Source organism: Lepidochelys kempii, chromosome 1 (assembly GCF_965140265.1).
Source record: "Lepidochelys kempii isolate rLepKem1 chromosome 1, rLepKem1.hap2, whole genome shotgun sequence".
In the NCBI taxonomy this organism is placed as follows: Eukaryota; Metazoa; Chordata; order Testudines; family Cheloniidae; genus Lepidochelys; species Lepidochelys kempii.
Window position 1 is genome coordinate 168,196,616 of NC_133256.1, and position 21,051 is coordinate 168,217,666.

A 21,051-nucleotide genomic window follows, 5' to 3' on the forward strand; every position below is an offset into this window, starting at 1 on the left:
TTTAATCTTACTACTTAAATTTCCTTACTGATAGAGTGCTTAGTTTTTCCTAGGAAGTGTCTCAACTGGTGGTTGGCGCCGCACCTTGCCTGCTTCTGATTGACAGGTTTGGTTTACCTCCAAGACTTGCATAGAGTAGAATACCCAGTGTCATGGATCTATGGACCTCGTTTATTTCAAGAAAGGAAATTTTCAGGTAAAACATGGATAAATTATCCTATTTTGTCTTAATCTTTGTCTTGCTACTACTGTTTTAACAAGGCCTCACATCAGTAGTTAATTTTAATCATCAGGAAGGCACCTTAGCATGTGGTTAACTTTAACCATGTGCTTAAGTGTTGTCCTGAATAGGAAAGATTTTCTGAATTGGAGTCCTGAAGTCTGCATATACTTTTCAGGATCTTTCTTTTTCTCTTCCAACAAAAACACTTTAAAACTTGACATTTTATAGATGTTAGATTTTTTTTTTTAAATATACTTACGTACAGTAGCCACATTTCCATTGTGGGTTTGACTTATTCAGTGACCTATGTCAGAAAAATTCTGCAGTGAGAACATTTCAGTGACATTGCATCATATCTCAGTTTTATGATCAGAGTTAATGATGCCATCTGAAATTCAGTTTAAGGTGTCTATATTTGGAGTGGTAAACTTTTGTCCTCTCAAATATTGCCTGTAGTCTACACAGCAAACCAAATCCTTCTGTTCCTCTCCCATGGCTCCCGAAACAGCCTGTGTGCTTTTGGGTAGTGGTGTTTGCACAGCAGTGGCAGCTTGAAACTTACCAGCTTCATGGAATCCTAATTAATCCATTTTGGTACTCCTGTGACCGAGAACAGGAACATAAGCATGATTGCATACTCACCTGTCAGGGAAGAGAATGAGGACCATTAAAGGGAAGAGACACCAGGTTTCAGGAGGTGAAAAGTTTTTATTTCATTCATAATATTGTCAACTTGATTAAAATTCAGTACTTGCACACTTAAGGAGTATAGAGCAGAAGATTCTGTTGGATTCACTTTATGCAGATGTTTAATAACTGAATATGGAAATCTGGTGCATTTACAATGTAAATAGTGAATACTTAAATCTATCTGCTACAGAACAGACACAAATAAGTGGAACAGAGCCACTCCACGGTCTCACAAATACAGAAATATTGGTAGTAAACTCCGCAGCAACCTTATCCGTATAGACCAATATTCTTTGGATTTCTTGCTTTGCCTCAAATAATGGTCCTAGAAGCTAAAGTCAAAAATCCCAAACCCTGTCGCTTTTACTATTCAGAGAAATATGTCTGATCCAATGTAAAAGAGAAACTGTTCCATATAACATTGGAAGCACAGTAGTTCAGTCATGGAGATAATACAATGTCATGGATTTTTTTTCCTTCCCTTTTTATAGTAGTAATTAAAGCAATGCCATGTGATATATCGGATGGTATTCACCCTGTCAGATATGAACATTCAGCATAACATGCTAATCTTTCAGCCTTGAATAACTCTCTCCTTCCATAATTGATCATTTTGCATATCAAGAGAAAGTAATTGTCCTGGGCTTACATGTAACAAATTATTTAAATGTAATTTATAATGTGCTTTAAACATACAGTCCAAGGTGTGGCTGTACAGTATTTCAATTACAATCGCCTTCAATTGACCATTAGGAGAGAACTGCCCATTCCCATAATCCTGTGTTTGATGTTTATACTGCATCCTACCCTTCCCCTCCGCTATACATGTGCTACCCCTACGCTGCTTGAATTCAAGTAGCGTTAATCTCAGAGCAGCATAAAAGAGCACAAAAATGTATTGCTACTTATCATTGCCATTTAAATGTTATGCTTTTAAATTTCAGCTTTAGTTAAAGATACAGTTCTGACTTTGCTATACCCACTTGTTTCATTTTATCTTAATTAGATTGTAAACTCTTTGGGAAGGGGTCATCTTTTACTCTGTTTGTACTGGCTCGGATGGGGCCTTTCTCCTGATTGGGTCTCTGTGTGCTACCAGAATGCAAGTTAATAAAAATGATAATTTAACTTAATATAATCAGGTTTTTTTAAAACTCCACCTGTTATGCAAAGGGTTTCCTACTCTGCAAGGTGTATTCCATTCAACAACACTGAGTTCCCAACTACAGAAAAAAACAAACAAAAACCTCCCTTTATGGAAGGCAGAATTCTAAGGCTCCAGAACTGTATGCTCTTTCAAGTATCTTAATGCACAGCAGTTACAATGATTGAGGATAGGTTGGAATAGTTGATGAGATGAGAAATAAAGGGAAGTTAGTACCACAGTAAGTTCCATGTGAGGACCTGGTTGACAGATTACTGATCGTAGGCAGCATTAGAGATGAGTTCTCACTTTCTTTCAAAAGAAGGGATGAAGAAACTAGATTATTGGGAGGTGAGCAGACTGTTCCATATAGCTGGTTAGCAGCAAAGAATTGACCCCTGACAAAGGAGAGCAGACAGGGCCAGAAATTAGAGGGGAAGAGTGTGTGTAGGATTGAGGGAGAAATGAGATCGCAGATGGGGATGGATTGGGATCATGACAATGACTGTAACTGAGTAGTTCCTTTCAGGGCTGGAACGACATGACTGTCAGCGCATGTGTGGGTGCAGTAGTGTACTGCAGTGTTTGGAACAGACTGGATTTTGAGATGAGCAATTTAGGAAAGTCAGAAAGGAGGGAACAGCAATAATCTAAGCATGCAAATGAATAGGTGATTCAGCAAACTCTCAGTGTGGAGGCAGATGAGGGCTGTATTGGGAAAGTGATAGCTGACATTCAGAAATAGTTTCTGAATGCAACAATGTTAGGGGAAAGGAGGGCTCTGAGTTTAGGGTGAGTCCATGGTTAGACTTGGGAAAAGAGGGGAAGTTCAGTCTTGAGAGGAGATTGATGGACTGGTCATGCAGTAGGGGACACGGTAGCTAAATAAAAAGATGTCCCTTTTGGTGATACTCAGCTGAAGAAAATTAAGGCGAACAGGGATTGATACGTTCAGTTCAGGTGGACATGGAGTTGGGCAGGGGGGAGAGGAGAGTCATTTAAGGTTTTAAAAGACAGTTGGGTGTCGCCACATTCACAATCATAGTTGATAATTATTGGTTATTGTTTTCTTAATGGAGTAGAGCTTCTACTTGGGTGAATCATATAACAATATAAATTTATTGTATGAAATGAAACTGAATGATAGTTACATAATATACAACAGATAGAGGAAGGCATGATATTGAACATCGATCTGATGTCGGTGTCAATGCTATTTAATAACACAGTAAATATGCCTTTGATTGATTACATTTGTTCTCTTTGTATTTTGAACATTAGGTTTATCCTGAATTGCAAATTACCAATGTTGTGGAAGCCAACCAGCCTGTGACCATCCAAAACTGGTGCAAGAGGGGGCGGAAGCAGTGCAAGAGTCACCCTCACATTGTGGTTCCCTACAGGTGCTTGGGTGAGTTGTGTAGATTTTCAAATCTGCAGTTCTGTTTTCTCTCCATGTATCTGTTCATTTAAAACTCTCTCCTCATTGGGAAATGGGGACAATTACATAATATTCTCACATCTTCATATTTCTCCTGGCAAGTATTGTCCATTTCAACAGTCCTATAGACCAGGGGTTCTCACCCTTTTTCTTACTGAGGCCCCCCTCAACATGGTATAAAAACTCCAGGGCCCAGTGGGACTTGAGGCTCTGTGCCTGGGGGTAGGGAAGGGGGGGGGAGCCTTGGGCATAGGCATAGTTCTGTGACTTATGTTCACGCGTGGCTCCCTGTTTCAGCGGGGGGGCTCCCCGCTCCAGCCCTGGGCAGCGCCCGGCTTTGGGGAGGGGCCAGCTTCAGCCCTGCAGGGGAGCACCAGGGCTCTTGGCTTTAGCCCCGTGGGGAGCGCTGAGGCGCCGGGTTGAAGCCACAGGGCCCCGTTAAACCCCCGAAAGGGCTTGGCATCCGCGGACCCCCAGTTGAGAACCACTGCTTAGACAATTGGGATATATGGGGCGATAGATAGATAGATGGATACATACTTGGAGATATGGTTTTTTCCTTACAAATGTATCCATCTTCTGGTTCGAGGTACTTGTATAATTTTTCCTGTATATCTATACAGGTTATAGCTTTTTTTCTTCAGTGCTAGATTTTGAACAATTGGCGCTGGTGGGAATGTTTTATCGTGGGGAGCAAGAGAAAGGCCAGGCATGCTTAGACTTTAAGATTCTAGAGTCCTATGTTCCTTAACTCACCAGTAGATGAGAGCTCCAGCATTTCCACAAGATTCTTTTTGCAGCAGCAGCCTCCTATTCCTTTCTGTGACCTTCCTGCACTGAAACAGCATATTGGCTGGAAGTGATGCTGCGATAAGTGATCACTTTTAATAAGTTTTTTTACAAAAGAGGGATAGGGAGAAACAAATCCATGCTGATTCTTGAGGCATCCGGTTCTAATTTTTCAGATATTCCTCAAATCTTCTGCTCTAAAATAAAAAGGGTTTGAAATAATGTTAGGGAACTGTCATGTTAAGGACTATGGTAATTTGGGTTGAGTGTCTTCTAAGCTACATACAACTTCCAGTTAGAGTTTGCCTTTGTATAAAGACAGTGCAGCTAAAAACTAGTGTATGAACCATAATCTCCTCCAAAGCAACTATGAACAACTGAAGTTTGACCAATTATTCAATGAAGGGAATGATGGCAGAAGGACTGTAGTCCTGCAATCCTTAGTTTTTTGTGTCAGGAGGTGGAAGAGGAACAGTAGGTGGATCTTCACTATTTCTTTCCTGATGTCCAGGTAGTGACCCTACTGATCAATGTCAAAACAGGGACTCTGGCATCATAGTATGTTACTGTCCACTCATTCCTTGTCTGGAAACCTACTCTTCCTATGTGGTGCCAATTTGGAGGAGGGCATGGGTGAGTTTTGTTCTGGTTGACCAGGGTTTAGCTGAAGATATTATTTTACACTTATACTGCAGTTGTGCTTTTCAGACCAAAAGAGCATAGAGTAATTTAACTATAGCCCCTACCACAAATAACATTGGCTCTGATTAAGGAGTATGGAGCTGGGAGCCAGAAAAGTTTGTGAAACAATAGGTAGGAGTCATGCAAAAAGATGGGATCTAAATTAGCTGGTGCCGCTCAAGAAAGAGATCTTGGCGTTATCGTGGATACTTTATTGAAAACATTTGCTTAATGTGCAGCAGCAGTCCAAAACGCTAACAATGTTAGGAACCATTAGGAAAAAAAAGAGATAATGAGACAGAAAATATCATAATGCCACTACTTATATCCATGATACCCCACACCTTGAATACTGCGTGTCGTTCTGGTCTTCCCATCTCAAAAAAAAAAAAAAAAAAAGAAAGATATATTAGAATTGGAAAAGGTACAGAGAAGGGCAATAAAAATGATTAGGGGTATGGAACAGTTTTCATAGGAGGAAAGATTTAAAAGTCTGGGACTGTTCAGCTTACAAAAGAGACAACTAAGAATGTGAGAGAGGTCTATAAAATCAAGAATGGTGTGGAAAAAGCGAATAAAGAAGTGTTATTTACCCCTTCACATAACACAAGAACCAGGGGTCACCCAGTGAAATTATTAGACATCAGATTTAAAAGAAACACAACATACAGTCAACTTGTGGAACTAGTTGCCAGAGGATGTTGTGAAGGCCAAAAGTATAACTGGGTTCAAAAAAGAATTAGATAAGTTCCTGGAGAATAGGTCCATCAATGGCTATTATCCAAAATGGTCAGGGATCCAGCCCCATGCCGGGGTGTCCCTAAACTTCTGATTGCAAGAAGCTGGGGCTGGACAACAGGGTGCATCACTCGATAATTCCCCTGTTCTGTTCATTCCCTCTGAAGCATCTGGCCCCAGCCACTGTTGGAAGACAGGATCCTGCGCTGGATGGACCACTGGTCCTATGCAGTATGGCCGCCCTTATGTTTTTATATCTTTCTATGTGTCTGAACAGTGCCTTCCACAATGGGTCCCAGATCTATCTCAGGGCTTCTAAATGCTATTGTTATAATAAATAAATGTTGGATGGTAAAGGAAACATCTTGGCTTTAGTCCCAGCTTTTGGATCCTGTTTTTTTTCCTCTGTGGTTTCCGTTTTTCAGAGGTGAAACATGTAAATTAAGAGAATAGACTATTGAATTCTAATTAAGAATATGTTCAGTTCTTCTTTGAGTCCTTGTTCATGTCCATTCCATTGTACGCGTGTGCGTGCTCGCCACATGCACCGGTGCTGGAAGACTGGTTCTTCTGCCCTCTGGAGTGGCACGCGTATACACCGATATAAGGGGTGCTGCTGGCTCCCCCCTCCCTCAGTTCCTTCTTTCTGTCAATGACTGTGCTGGAACGTCTCCTTGCCTTGGCAAGCTTTCCTTCTCAACTGTGCCTAGTTGTGAATTCTCTTGTATATAGTTCTTAGAAAGTTTGTGTAGTATATTAGTTCCCTTAGTGTATAAGTTAGAAATAGTTAACCCCCTGCGGGACTTAGCCTAAGGAAGGGCTTTAAGCCTTGTGACCGCTGCAGAAAACATATGCCAGTCAGTAATCCCCTCAAAGCTGTCTAAAATGTTTGGGGAAGATCAACCTGAGCGACAAGTGTCACATTTGTAAGAGTTGCAAGCTGCGAATCGAAAAGGAGCGGGACATTCCGCTAAGAATGCTCCTTATGTCGTCGGCCCTTGCACCACAGCGTTAGTGCGGATCACACCGCCAGCACCGGTCAGAGGCTAAAAAGCAGAGCGAGGCCTGGAGAGGGTGTTCTGCTACGTCCCATAAAGGGAAAAATTTAACCTGATGAAGAAAAATGAAGGGGAACGAAGACCCGTGCGAGGCCACTCTTCCCCTTTGGATGGTGGCCAGGCTTCAGCACCTGTTGAGCTGTCGAGCCCCCTTTGTGACCCCGCCTGCCACCCCGGAAAGTGGCAGAGGCATTCGGAAGCGGCAGTGCCATCCACGCCAAAGGCCTTTCAGGCCACTAAGGACGTATGGTCCCTTCCGGTGCTGCCCACACCAGCCAATGACATGCCCCGTTCAGGGGTAAACCCGCTCTGGGACCATCATCGGTGCAGCACCTTTCCTCAACACAGGGCGTGCCCCACCAGCGCTATGCCACCGGCTTACCTGTCAGAGTTCCTGGCTTTGTTCTCCAGACTCTAGACAGCGTTCCCTGGGATCCTGGTGTCGTTCGCTGGCTGTCTGGCGCAGACCTGTGGAGGTGCGTGGCCAGTCCCCAGAGTCCCAGCACCAGTCCTTGGAGCGGTGAGGTCAATCTCCAAGCTTGCGGCACCACTCTGGAGAGTCCAGATGCCAGTCCTCAGAGTCCTGTCACTGGTCTACAGTTTGCCAGTACCGATCCCTGTGGGCAAGGACATTGATCCTCTTGCTCCCAATCCATGGAGTGGCACCGCTCTCAAAGTGTGAGGCGTTGATTGCCGAGCTACCATCACCAGTCCTCTGAACAGCGATGCCAGTTGCCGGAGGCATGGCACTGGGAGACTTCATCGTGGTACAGGTCACTGGTGGAGACCCACGGAGTGGGCAAACGGTATTGGGGTAGACAGGCAGCATTGGTACTGTCCTGGTCCCCCAGACCAGTCTCTCCCTCCTTAGATTGAGTGAGTGAGGAGGAAGATCTATCAGTAGGCCAGGGCCACCCACTGGGGGCATTGGCATTCCCATCGGGACCACCAGTGGCCGCATGGCCCCAGGGTCAATGGCTGGCTCCCTGGCAGCTATGGAACCCCTGGGGGTTTCCCCAACCATCGCAGGGGCACCGATCGGTCTTAGGGGTCTCTGAGAAACGGTCAGCAATGGTCTCCCGCCCACCCCCAGACTGGGAAGCAGAGTCAGACCAAGGTCCCCAGGGTCACCCAGTCCTGGCTGGGGCTCCTCTGGCGGCGGACACGGAGTTGGCAGACCTGTCGTTACCCCCCTCCTCATCCTCTTCACCTGATGAAGTGATAGAGGGACCTTCCCACATGGTCTCTCAGGATGATATAAAAGCCCAACAGGGGCTTTTTAAGCAGGTGGTTTTGAACTTGGGCTTAGAGGCCGAGGATTTGGCAGAACCCTCCAACTCCCTATTTGGGGTTTTAAGCTCAGCAGCCCCCTCCAGGGTGGCAATACCCATCCACGAAGGAGTGGCAAAGCTGATCAAAGCCTTGCGGCAAACTCCTTCTTCCTCTCCTCCCTCTTGGAAATGGGGGGCAGGGAAGTATTACAGTATCTCCCTGCTAAGGGATTTGAATACCTATATAAACACCCCACACCTAGCTCACTGGTGGTATCGTCAGCCAATGAGTGTGGTAGGCAGGGCCAACCAGTATTGACCCCTAAGAATAAAGAGGCGAAAAGGCTCGATCTCTGTGGCAGAAAAAATTATTCCATGGCCAGCCTCCAGTTAAGAGTGGCCAACCATCAGGCCCTACTTGGCCACTACGATTTTAATATTTGGCAGTCCATGGCCAAGTTCTGACCATGATCCAAAGTGCCTCGAAGTTCGGGGAACTTGCAATCCGAGTATTTGGTTTCAGCTCTTCTTAAAATCCTGCGCTACATGAAGTGACATCTGTTCTGTGCCCTCTGTGTCAGGCTGCAAAGTTATACTTCAGCAACTGAGTACATATACTACTGCATAATGTAAACAGTCATTGTATGACTTTTTGTTTTGGATCACTTTATCCTGACTTACAACCATGTTGTCTTAGTTGAGTTCAGGTTAAAAATAAACTGATTTAAAAAAAAAATTACTTTCTAAGGACATGAATTTTCTCTAAAAGCTATTCATGTAATTTTAAAAAGTTAAATTAACTTTCTGTATGTACGTTGGGTATCTTGTGCATCTGCTGCTCTGCCTGGCTGCATGTGTGTCAGCTGCTAACAATGCAGCATCAGCATTGTGACCATTCTGTGTGGTTATATAAGACCCTGGTCCTCCAATGAGCTGCACATAGACAGACACCTGAAGAGAGAGAGAGAGAGCCCCACTGAAGCCACTGGGACTCCAGACAGCTACAGGAATCTGCCTGTAAGAAGCTCATTGCAGGATAGTAGCCTAAATCTATCCAGAGAAAACAATACTTTGAACAGAAGCTTTAAATGCTCCCACTTAAGGATCTGTTAAAACATACACCATCATAACATACTAAAGTGGTTCTTCAAGAACTATTGTATAGACTTTTTATTTTATTTTAGCAAGAGAGACACTTGGAGTACACTGAGTCAGTGCGTAGTCTATTTTCGTTTGGGATTTATCTCTCCATATGGGTGAGAAACATTGTTTGAGTGGCAGAAATATGTTTGCTTTCATGACAAAACATCTTCACTATTCATTTGCATGCCTGTCTTTTAGTTAAGAACTTCTGGGATATGAAGATGAAGCAAATCACTTTAGCACTTGGCTGCATTCTTAGCCTCGCTCATGTGAAACTATGTTATATTGCAGTTATGCAGATTGCTTGTAGCAAAGTGTTCCAATAATATTGATCAAATTTATTAGATTACGTAGTTCATATTTCCTTTCCTTGAGTTCATGTGACTAAAGAAATAAACAATAAAAAAAAATGCAATCCATTATTTGAGAAGGCTACACATGTCTACTTAAATTTTTGCCATGGGGGAAATAAGAAAATTTAACCTGATGAAGAAAAATGTTATCACTTTTGCTTACTTTCAGATGTGAAGCAACGCCTTTGTGCTGGGTTTCTCACAGTGTTTTTAAAATTGCATCACGTAAATTTGAGTGGTCTCATGCGACGAATGCATTTCACTTTCAAGAATATAATTTTATCATGTGTCTAGTGTGTGCCTTCTTGGGCACATGGGATTATTTTAGGCATTTCAGATTGTGGAGAAAGGGAAGCTTTTCATTAAAGGAAAGATTGTCAGGATCCAGTGAGTGAAGTTTTGCTTGTTTTAGCAAAATATTTTCTTCTGTTGTCTTCTCATTATTGGATAATGTGTTTCAGAGCCTCTTTATTATTAAAGTTCAGAGCTTCTCTATTTACACTATGCAGCAGAAATATGGATTTACATTTACATAGCCAAAAAAAATTCTGAGATTTTTTTAGATCTGTTTTTTAATAAGGACTCGGCTGCTGCTGCTGTTTGTATAATACAGAAGTAATATCCATCATGGATCTTTAGGAGATTAAAGGGCTAAATTATCCTGTATAAGAGACGGAAGAGGGCTGTTTGAGTAGCAGTGTCAGGAGGCAGAATGCCTCCTTTGTGCTTGGTGGAGGACAGTGACCAGCAGGAGTTGCTAGAGTGACTGATGATGATGGGTGTAGCCAGTGCTTTTCCAGAACTCTCCTGGCATCACTTACCGGTACAAATGCCACCCCCAGACATGAAACCCCTTCATGGATTTTAATGTCAGATGGCAACATTATAATCACCTAGCCTGATCTGCGTAACACAGGCCAGACATTTTCATTCAGTGTTTTTTGCACCAAGTCATAACTTCTCGTTGAGTTAAATATCTCTTTTTAAAAATAATATCCAGGATGAAATTTTGGCCCTCTTGAAGTAAAGGGCAAAACTTCCTTTTGACTTAAATAGGGACCAGGATTTTCACCGTGAAAGCAGTGAGTACTACAGGTAATTCGAGGTCTTGCACTCTCCAGTACCTGTAATCAGATTATGCAAATTATAGCTGCCTTTTGTGTTCACGCACTAAATGGAAAGGGGTAGCAGTCTTTCTTGCACCCTCTTCTCCTTCTCTACAGGGGCAGGCATATTTTGTTCCACTAAACTGACTGCATATCAGATCCCTGGATAAAAATGCTCATGTCTCTATTTTGTATATGTATAGAAGAAATTTTATTTACCAGTAATGAAGTATAGAATGGCCACTCATTATGTACCACAGCCTTGGGGAGAATGGGAAGAGCTAAAGACCAAATTATATGAAAACTAAGTTTGCATGAGAAAGTGTAGAGAATCACCTTGCATTATTTGCAAATGGATGGATTCTGACAGTGTGAGCTTTTAACTTTGATTGCTGTATTCAAATAACCTTTTTGAAATACCAATATGTACTGCAAGATCACCCGTTTCTAACAGACAGCAGAAAGGTACACATTTTACTTTAGGATGTCAAATAGCTTATTCATATGTAAACAAATTAGATTACATAGTAAGTATTCTTCTACTGTTGAGCATTGCAGAAAAAATCCTGACTTCAGATTTGATTTTTGTTTAACAAAAATTGCTTTGATTGTAAATATTTATTAATTTGCCATTCTTATTTCTGTTTTTTTAAAATAATTATCACTTAGTTGTGACCCAGAAAAGCACATGATATTTAACTAAAGCTTTTATGTACGTGCTCATAAAATTGTAAGGCATGTGCTTGATGATCCATTTAAACATAAATGTACACAATATACTGAACTCTTGTGGTTTATTTTGTAACCCATTTGCAAATTTAAGTTTTTTAAATACACAGAATACGTAAAGTCTGCACAATTTTATGTTAGTGTTAAAGCTTCCATTTTATTTTTCTTCATCTGCTCAATTTTCACCCAAAAAACAGTCCACCCCCATCCACTTACACCCACACATAAGCCTCCTTTCCAAACAGTTAGATGTACTTACAGTAGGGTCATCTACTTGATCAGTCAGACAAGATTAACTAAGCTATACAGTTCTTCTGACTTGCTTCAGTCTCCACTCAGCTGTGTGATTGATGCGGACAAACCTCATGCTGCTTTGTTTTCCTTAAATAAAGAAAGCACTAAGCTTCAACCTACCCATCTATACAATGTTTAGGTTTTCCTACAGGACTGGTTGACAGGAGCGGAGAGGAGAGGAGAAGAAAGGGATGGCAATTTGAGTATTTTAGTGAGAATGCTAAAAATAGAAATACCCCAGATTTCTGTGAAAGATGCTACCATTCGTTACAGTTTTGGGAAAGGAACCCTTTCACTGTATTATTTTCTTCATAAAGGGGAGAATTCCTGCCTGATGCTGATATTAACATTTTTGCTATGCTATTGGCAGACACATTAAAAACAGTTCTGCCTGAATAAACCAGACACAGCTTTTTTGTAAAATGTGCAAACCTTACACGGAAAATAAGGTCTCCTTAGATTAGTCCTGGGGGAATTCTATGCCAAAAAATTAAAAATTCTGTGTACAATATATTAAATTTCTGTAAAATTCTGCATATTTTATTAAAATAACACATTATAATCACCCCAATTTCAGTTATTTTGGTAATTTATTTCAAAGTACCCATCAACAAGTATGTCAATAATACATGCAAAAACAAAAAAGATTCTCCTAGGAGTAGAGAGTTAAAGAAGCCCCTATGGCAACCCAGTTCCAGTTGAGGGGTGCTGGATGGGGCTGCATGGGCCCCACAGAGCCCAGACACCTGCACTCCTTTCTTCCCAGAGCCCAGCTGTGGGGCACACCCCGTCCCCCCCAGAGCCCAGCCATGGGGAACCCCGTGGCCCAAACACCTGAAGCCCCAGATGCTTTACTCCCCACAGCTTCTTTACTGTCCCGCCGGGGAACATGGTGTGGTGCAGCCCTGCCCTGCCTCACCCTTAGCCAGAGCTGGATCTCCCGGGCGCACTCCTGTCCCCGGGAGAATGAGGACCAAGCCAGGCAGCCAAAGCATGCAGAGCCTCCATCCTTGCTGGGCGCGCTCCTCACTATGAGCCAGTGGCTCCTAGTGACGGCCAGCACCTCTGCAGCTCCAATTTGGCAGGAGGTGTGGAATTCTGCACAAATTCTGCATTGCGTAATGGCACAGAATTCCCCCAGGAGTCTTACATGTAGGAGTCTCTTGCTTCAGCAGTGTCTTTTGTCATATCATATGCCAAATGTTAAAAATGTTTCAGTTCTGAGGGATCTTTTCCTGACTCTCAATCCAGAGCTGCAGTGATTGACTCATTGGATTGGATATTTTTCCAGCACTTTGCAACCAGAGTTTCCAATATCTGTGTTCTCTCTACTGAATCGTTTGCATGAGCTTTTATGGCCTCAGTTCAGCAAGTATGTGCTTAGGTGCATTCGTGTTCAGCAAAATACTTAAGCACATGCTTTAATCACGTGCTTAAAGCTAAGCATGTGTTTATATACTTTGCTGAAGTGTTGTGTGTAGCCTCTGTCAGAGAGAAATAAATGGTAATTGACAGGTAAATATACATTCATGTATGATTAACAATAAATAGAAACTTTATTAAATGAGTATATAATGGAAATACAAAGGAGGAAAAAGAGACATATATGTGATTTATAGTTGGTATGTATATGAGTATGATGATACACATGCCTCTTTTGATACCGAGTCAGCTGGTATCTGTCGTCCACCATCACCACCAAATATTGCAAAACAAGTCACAACCCACAAAACACTCAGATATCTTGATCCCAGTAGTTGTGGAAATGTGCTGTGAGATACTAAAAGTAATCCTCCAAGTAAATGTTGAAAACTTGATGTAGTCCATAGTTATGGTATTGAAATTTGAAAGGGAAAGGATATAATTTATATGCTTGAAGAATAATTGTTTGGAGGCTTTCATGGATGTATGGGAATCCAGTTAATGATTTCTTGAACTAAATTGGATTATGTCAATATGAATTGCGTAATTATAAGTTTTTGTGTTGTAGTTTATAGTCACACAGCTTATTTAAATATATAAAAGCTATGTGATGATAACTTAAATCTGTTAGTAGGACCAATATTTAGTTGGGATGAATTCTTCCAGTGCCTCAGAATGGCTTTCATAGAAACTCTGACCATGTCTGAAGGTTTTTGTGTGTGCTTGCTTTTCTACAGTCCTCAATGTAGATATTACTTGCATACAACCCTCCTCCCTCCCTCCCTCCCCCAAACCTATATTAAGAGAACATTAAGGTTGCAAAGTCCAGTGCTCAAAGTTAAGAAATGCCAGAATTGAGAATTTGAGTAGCAGCCGTGTTAGTCTGTATCCGCAAAAAGAAAAGGAGTACTTGTGGCACCTTAGAGACTAACAAATTTATTAGAGCATAAGCTTTCGTGAGTACAGCTCACTTCATCGGATGCATACCGATGAAATGAACTGTAGCTCATGAAAGCTTATGCTCTAATAATTTTGTTAGTCTCTAAGGTGCCACAAGTATTCCTTTTCTTTTTGAGAATTGAGAGTGTCTGTGCAATCTTCATTTTGCCCTGTCATACATAGATATTATGATAGTGTCTGATCACATGATCACATACTATTTTTCCATGTCCTTCGTCAGATGTGTTTTCCATAATGCATAATTATAATGTCCGAGGGCTTTTTCTTGCACAGTGTGCCAAAAAAATTTCACCCATTTCCACTTCAGGTGGAATCATGAGAGGTTTTTTTTTTATTCAGGTTTTAATTTCCCTTTTCCACTGAAAAATAGTTTGGAATCCTCCTCATGTCCCTATAGTTAGTACTTTTGCTGCTGTATTCCCTGTGACGGGCAAACTCATTATTACAACAGCCCCCTATGAAGGAATGACTACATCCTTCAGGAGCAAACAACCTTTTTTTCCCCCATTGTTTCTGCCCTATGTAGTCTTTGACATTGGTGCAGCTAAAAATTATATCACCTCTTTTCTTGTGCTTTATTTTGAAATCATTATCTTACAATCAAGACAAAAAGCACTTCCACCGTTCTGTACATGAAATCCTGTATTAGAATTCATTAAAAAAATAAAATAAAAATTGGAGCCAGAATGGTAATACTTCTTGCAGAGAAAATTAACAAGTAGATGGAAGCTATGGAAATCACTTCATTACACCCAAAATCATGAATAGATTCATACCAGTATTTCATAGTTGTGCAGAAAATGAAGTGCTGATTCATAGTCATCACCAGTAAACAACTCAAACAACATATTGAAATGTTCAGTGGGGTGTGCTTAAGAACTGGAGTTTTGAAAGCTGAAGAAAAATTATTCTTTAGGAGCAATAGATGGAATTTAAGTCTGAGCCTCTTGTTCACAATTGAAAGCTATTAAGATTGTATTTCTATAGGCTTGTAGGGAGATTTATGTGTTACGCTCTCTGTTTTTAAAGCTGTGGCATGTGAATAGAAATGTGCTTTCCTCTATTAAATCTAGCCGTGAAATAAGATTTTTTTTTGTTTGTTTAACTTTGGGACTATTTAACATGTTTATTATTTGATCACCACTGAAAGAGAGTATCATTTGGAGTTTGTATGTGGGAGGGAAACAGAAAATGAACTTTTTTTTTGGTGTGAGTGTCAAGGCCAGGCTTTGGGCAGCTGGCTTGCCCTAGTCAGCTGCTAAGTTGTGATCTGAAGACGACGAGTAGGGTCAAGAGGGAGCTGGGTCAGAATGCCAGAGAGTCAGGGTTGGGCACCAAGTTGTAGGCAGCAGGAGGTAGCAGGGTTGGAGTCGAGCCAGGTCAGGATACCAGGAAGTCGGGCACCAGGTTATAGACAGCAATTGAATAGCAAAGTCGAGGACAAACTTGGGTCAGAAACCAGAGTCTGAGGTGTATCACAAGCAGGGTCTGGAGAAGAAGCAGCAGGCAGTCTACGGTGTTGCCATCTGAGGAACAGTCTGAGCTTCCTTGTTTAAATACTGGCATCAGCCAATCAGTGGACTGTGAGGGAGCGCCACTTAGGCCTTTCTGGGTGGTACTTTTTGTCAAGCCTAGCTGCACAGGGTCCTCCTGGGGGACCTCAGGCTATGCCTCAAGTGGCGATGCAAAGACATCAGCAGCCTAGAACCCCTATAGTCCCAGATTCTAGTCCTGCAAGTTCTTACATCGAGGTTCATGTATTCAGATATAGAAGTTGCAGGTTTGATCCCCACTGCCCAGGACACACCCAGGGGTGTCAGTGTTACACATCAAATAATTGATTGCTCACTTCCTTGCCCAGGGAACCCATTATGTTTACTTCTCCAATGTGTCTAAGCTTCATTGGTGTAAATTTAAAAACTCCTGTGCTTTCCAGACCTGGGATTCTTCCATGCAACAATACTTCCACCCACTTACCAGGCTGACTTTTCACTTAAATACATTTAATCTCCAACCAATACTTACAGTAAAATGGTGCTTAATTTACCATATTTGAGATCAAACAAAACAAAAATCCTAGTGCCTAATACAGCCCACACTGTATATTGGTTTTTCATTTTCAAAGAACTGTACACGCACAAACTAACTAATCTTTCCATTGCCTCTTTAAGGTAGGTAGACAAAGATATCCCTGTCTGTAAAATGGTAATAATAGTGCAGAGAGATCACCGCCTTCAAAGTACACATTACCATGATATTGTTGGTTGACCTTTACCATGCACAGAAACATGATGTCCTGAATAGCACCCTTGGCACATAAAAGAGAACAGGAGATTTCCTTCCTTGTGTGAGCATGTACCCAAGAAGATTTAGGGCCTTACCTTTTCAGTGGACAGTATAGTTTTTTGCAATGTTTGTTTCCAAGAAGTCATCTGTCCTCCTGTAATCACATTGCCAAGTTAACTCTGTACATGTAAGAGAGAGCCCAGTTAATTTTCTGTATGGAAAGGGATTTCTTATTAAGCCCATGTTGCCTTTCATGAAAAAGGTCTTATAAAAACCAATATTTAGTGATGTGACAGCACAAAGTGACAGAATTTATTTGTTGTCTGGATGAACTGCCCATAACTAGCAAAGAAAGACATAGCAGTACTGCCTGGCTGTTCTCTACAGATGTAATGGAAGGCATTCAGCTATAAAATGCATTCAACTTTTGTGATCAGCAAGTCCTGTCGTTGAAAGCACCAGAACAACAGGAGGGTATGGAGCTATGTCCAGTATGATAAACTAGGCAGTATTCCAGTTACATGAAATGACACATCTTATAATGCAACTATTTTAGGCTGATTTCCATAAAACTGTATTATGATGGCACCTGCCATCTTACCGCTGAACTGATCGCTGTGCTCTGAATTTGTCCCTAGGGAAAATTACAGCACTTTATCATTGTATAAACAAGATCTTTGCAGGAGGAATATGTTGACATTTGAAGGTTAAACATGCTACAACACTTCTCCCCTTATTTTCTTTTTCCTTCTTTCTCCCCCTCCCATTTTAGGCACAAAACCAATTCTATTTGAAGGAAGAACTTGTTTTGGGTTTTTAAATAACTGTTAGTACAAGCTTTCCCATGAAAAAGTAGTATAAAATAAAACATCTGTGTATCAGGAGCCATTTGGGGTTCAACGTAATTTTTTTTTTTAATTCTTACTCCCAGTAAATTTACAGAATGAATAATATAAATTGAAAATTATATGTCCTGGGTTCCCTGTGGTGCTGCTTTGCACTTTCCTGAGGCTCAGGGGTGATGCCAGCCTCTACCCAGTGGCGGGCTGAGGTGGGCCTTAGTCTCTCCCCCGCCACCATGGGGCCGTGCATGTGTCCTGCTTTTGCCTTTTGAAAAGATTGTCATCCTGTAGCAGCTGCATGTAATATAGAAGTTCAGATCTTTGAATCACTGTAAATACAAGCTTTCATGTGAAATAGATATTCCAAAAAAAAATGTTGGCTTTATTTTCTCTTGTAAATGTTGGTCTCATGACAAAGAAAGGAGAACTTTAACTTGTGTGATTTTTCACTTTCACTATAAGCCAAAATTTTCTGAACCATGATTTTTTTCTATGAAATTTTTCATCAAAAATTAAAATAAACCCTTCAAAGAATTTTGACAGATACTTTAATCTTCTCCCCACATCTCACATGTTTTCAACCAGCAACAGAGCGGGCTGCAATTATATATATAAAAAGTACAAAACTTTTTTAAAAAAAGTTTAACCCCCTCAACGGTAGCTATAACTCTTAGGCTGAAGCGTACATCACATTTGTGTTATCACCTGTTTATCCCTTTGGGTTAATGACAATGGAACTTTCTTACTTACTTACACTAGTTACAGACAGAAAAAGAAAAACTTTAGTTTACAATATTCATTTCAAAAAATTAGTTATGTTGTTGATGGCAAATTGGTTGTTGGGTGCTAGATCTTTTTAAGATGTCATATTTATGCTGTACATAACAATACTAACCTATGTTGTAAAAATCAGTATCTTCATACTTGGAGATCTTTTTTTCAATTCAGATCAAACATAAAATTAATCTTTCCACATGTGTTAATGAATGTGAGATTGGTATCACATTTACGTTTCAGTTTTATTTTGCTATAGAGTTAAAATGGAACGGACTTTAAATTCTTGGACTTGTTTACAGACCTCCAAGCTTATTTATAATAAATAATGGTTTAAACTTCTTAGTTGGGAGGAAAACTTCTATGATTTAGAAGTCTTTTCTAATGACTGACCTAAGGGACAAAATTATGGTATAAATCCAGTGGTACTCTGAACTCAGTGGTTCAGGAGCCAAATTAACAATCGGCATTACCCAAAAGAGCCACAGTAGTATGAATTCATTGTTTCATTTACTATTTATATATATAATTGTTTCATTTACACACACACACACACACTCTCTCTCGCTCTCTCTCTCTCTCTCTGTCAAAATAGTAAATGAAACAATATATACATTCTCACAGCAAAATGACTGGTCAACTACAATTGGTTAATAACATAGTAAAAGCATCCTGATTGGTTAATGACTAAATCACACTGTGTTTTCATATCATGTGATGCACAGAGTAGTAGCAGACATACTAAGGAGCCCCTTGCGATTCACGAGCCTCAGTCTGAGTATCACTGGTATAAAGTAAAATTTGCTCAAGGAAAATAGGTGGACCTAGAAGATTTAAAGCTAAGGTTAATGTAAGCCAATTCAATTTTGATTAACACCGTAAAATATGCAAAAACAGAAACAAATTATCTGCTTAATCTGCTCAAGTTTTATGGTTTACTTTGCTCAAGTATTTTTTCAGTGTGCGTCTGATCTTTTTTATTTATTTATTTTTTCACTGAATTATGTGTACAGGTCTGGGCTTCTAGGTCTAGTCCTTTACTCATCGTGGAACTCCTGAGTTGACAATTCAAAAATAGTTCCTGGGTGGGTGGGTGGACGGATGTGTATATATATATATATATGTAGACACACGGCAGCAAAAATTATTTGGTAACGGTTGAGGATGAAGATTTCTGGGGACTTTCTCCTTCTTACACTAATATCTTGCATGATATAGTAGTTCCTGTAGGGTCTAACATTAAATTAGTTCTTGCTGTGCAAAATATTTAAATCTAGCCTAATTGTGATTAGATCATTGTATTTAGGTCAAAGGAAAATTGAGTCATACCAATTTATTAAGAGTTTATCTGGGCAAATTAATCTGACCTCTGCAATAATGACAGGGGGTTTTTTTGGGACGAGGGGCATGTTCTATGCGGAAGGTAGAAAAATAGATCAAGTCAAATATATGAATAGCGCATACTTTTTGTCTGTTGTCTGATCTTGCATTCTTTGCAGGAAATATTTTTTTCTTTCACTTCAGTGGTTCAGTATGTTTTTTTTAAATAGTTCTTACATATATTTTCTCTTTATAATGAAATGGAGTCTTCAAGCTACCACTTAGTGACTTATTTTATATTACAAAGAATACAAACTCCCTACCTACCAAAATGCCTACCATAGACTCTCTACCTCAGTTTCATATGTCCCCTAACCACAAGCCAGTGCTGGGGTTCTCAGTACTGATTTCAAGTCCCCCTGCAAATTAGCTTTTGCAGAAGTTTCACCTAGTTAGAGTTAATATGCAAAAGGTAGTGTTTTAAAAGAAAAGCTTTATTTTCCTGTTTTAAATTTGGGAAGATTAGAGCAAATCTAAAAAGCATGTGTGATGCATTGTCACCCCCAGGGTGCAGTCTCAGAGCTGTGGGAAACGCAGCGCCCCTCTCTGACACACAGCTGGGTTGGGGACACAGCCAGCCAGCCTCACCCAGACCCTGTTATCACCCAGTGCTCACCCAGACTGGGCTACTTGAATGCCAGCAGCAGACACCAACCAGTTTCCCAGCTCCCTAGGCACCCTTCTCCCCCCCCCCTTCTGGAGTATAAGCCCAAAATTATACTGTCTTGCACTAGACAGTAATTAAGCACATTAATATGTTCGCCCCTCCCTCAATGTGGAGAGGAATATGCACCAAACGCTTGTGTTAAACCAAGCTGAGATTTTCCCCCAACACTTTCAAAATCACACTGGATTAGATTAACACATAAACAAGTTTATTAACTACAGAAAGATAGATTTTAAGTGATTATAAATGATAGCAAACAGATCAAAGCAGATTACCTAGTAAATAAACAAAATCACAAACTAAGCCTGAGATACTAGAAAGATAGGATATGAATTAGCAAATTCTTACCCTGGCTGACGATACAAGCAGGCTTGCAGATTTTTAAGGGCCAAGCTACATTTGCTTTGCAGTTTGGGATCCCCACCCCAGTTTCCAGTCCTTTTTTTCAGAGCTTCTCTCAGGTGTTGAGTTGTGGGGGAGTGAACAACAACAGATGATGTCACTCCCTGCCTTTATAAAGCTTTAGTTTATGGTGGGAACCCTTTGTTCCAAACTCAGTTCCCAGCCCAGGTCGTGGAAAAATGCAAGTACCCAAAATGGAGTCCAGAGTCCTGGGGGGCTGTTCACGGGCCCTGGCAGCCATTATTTACAGACTGGAGGAAGTGTCCACAGGGAGACTCACCAGGTGGGGGATAAGCTTCTCCTAAGGCCTATTGTTTTCACTAATGGCCCATGACCCTGAATGGGCCTGTGGAAGTAGATAAAGGGAATTTGGATGCAGGCCTCTGAAATAAGCAGGAGTCAGGCTAACTCTAGCTTTAATAACGCGAGATTTGTAGAAGCGGGGATAGTGCGAAGTGAGTGGAAAACAACTGTGAAAGAGGCTGTTGTGACCTTGTATTAGATAAGAATAGAGTGCAGACTATAAGAGAAATGGTAAGAAAAATAAGATATCTTGAAGGAATATGTGTAAATAATATGCAGTTTTTGCTTATTATTGTCTGTAATAAAGGTATAAATACTTGCTCAAATTGTTTATCTGGGAGAGACCTGCCTAGTG

At 40.8% G+C, this 21,051-nt stretch overlaps 1 protein-coding gene across 4 annotated transcripts in view; it reads left to right on the forward strand.

Annotated features, from left to right (window-relative positions):
- Window positions 1-21,051, forward strand: part of APP (amyloid beta precursor protein) — a 295,324-nt gene that overhangs the window by 114,670 nt on the left and 159,603 nt on the right. For all 4 annotated transcript variants that reach the window (XM_073363102.1, XM_073363091.1, XM_073363122.1 and 1 more), the window contains exon 3: window positions 3,339-3,468. In XM_073363102.1, the coding sequence (XP_073219203.1) occupies window positions 3,339-3,468 (130 nt within the window). The remainder of the gene's footprint in view (window positions 1-3,338; window positions 3,469-21,051) is intronic.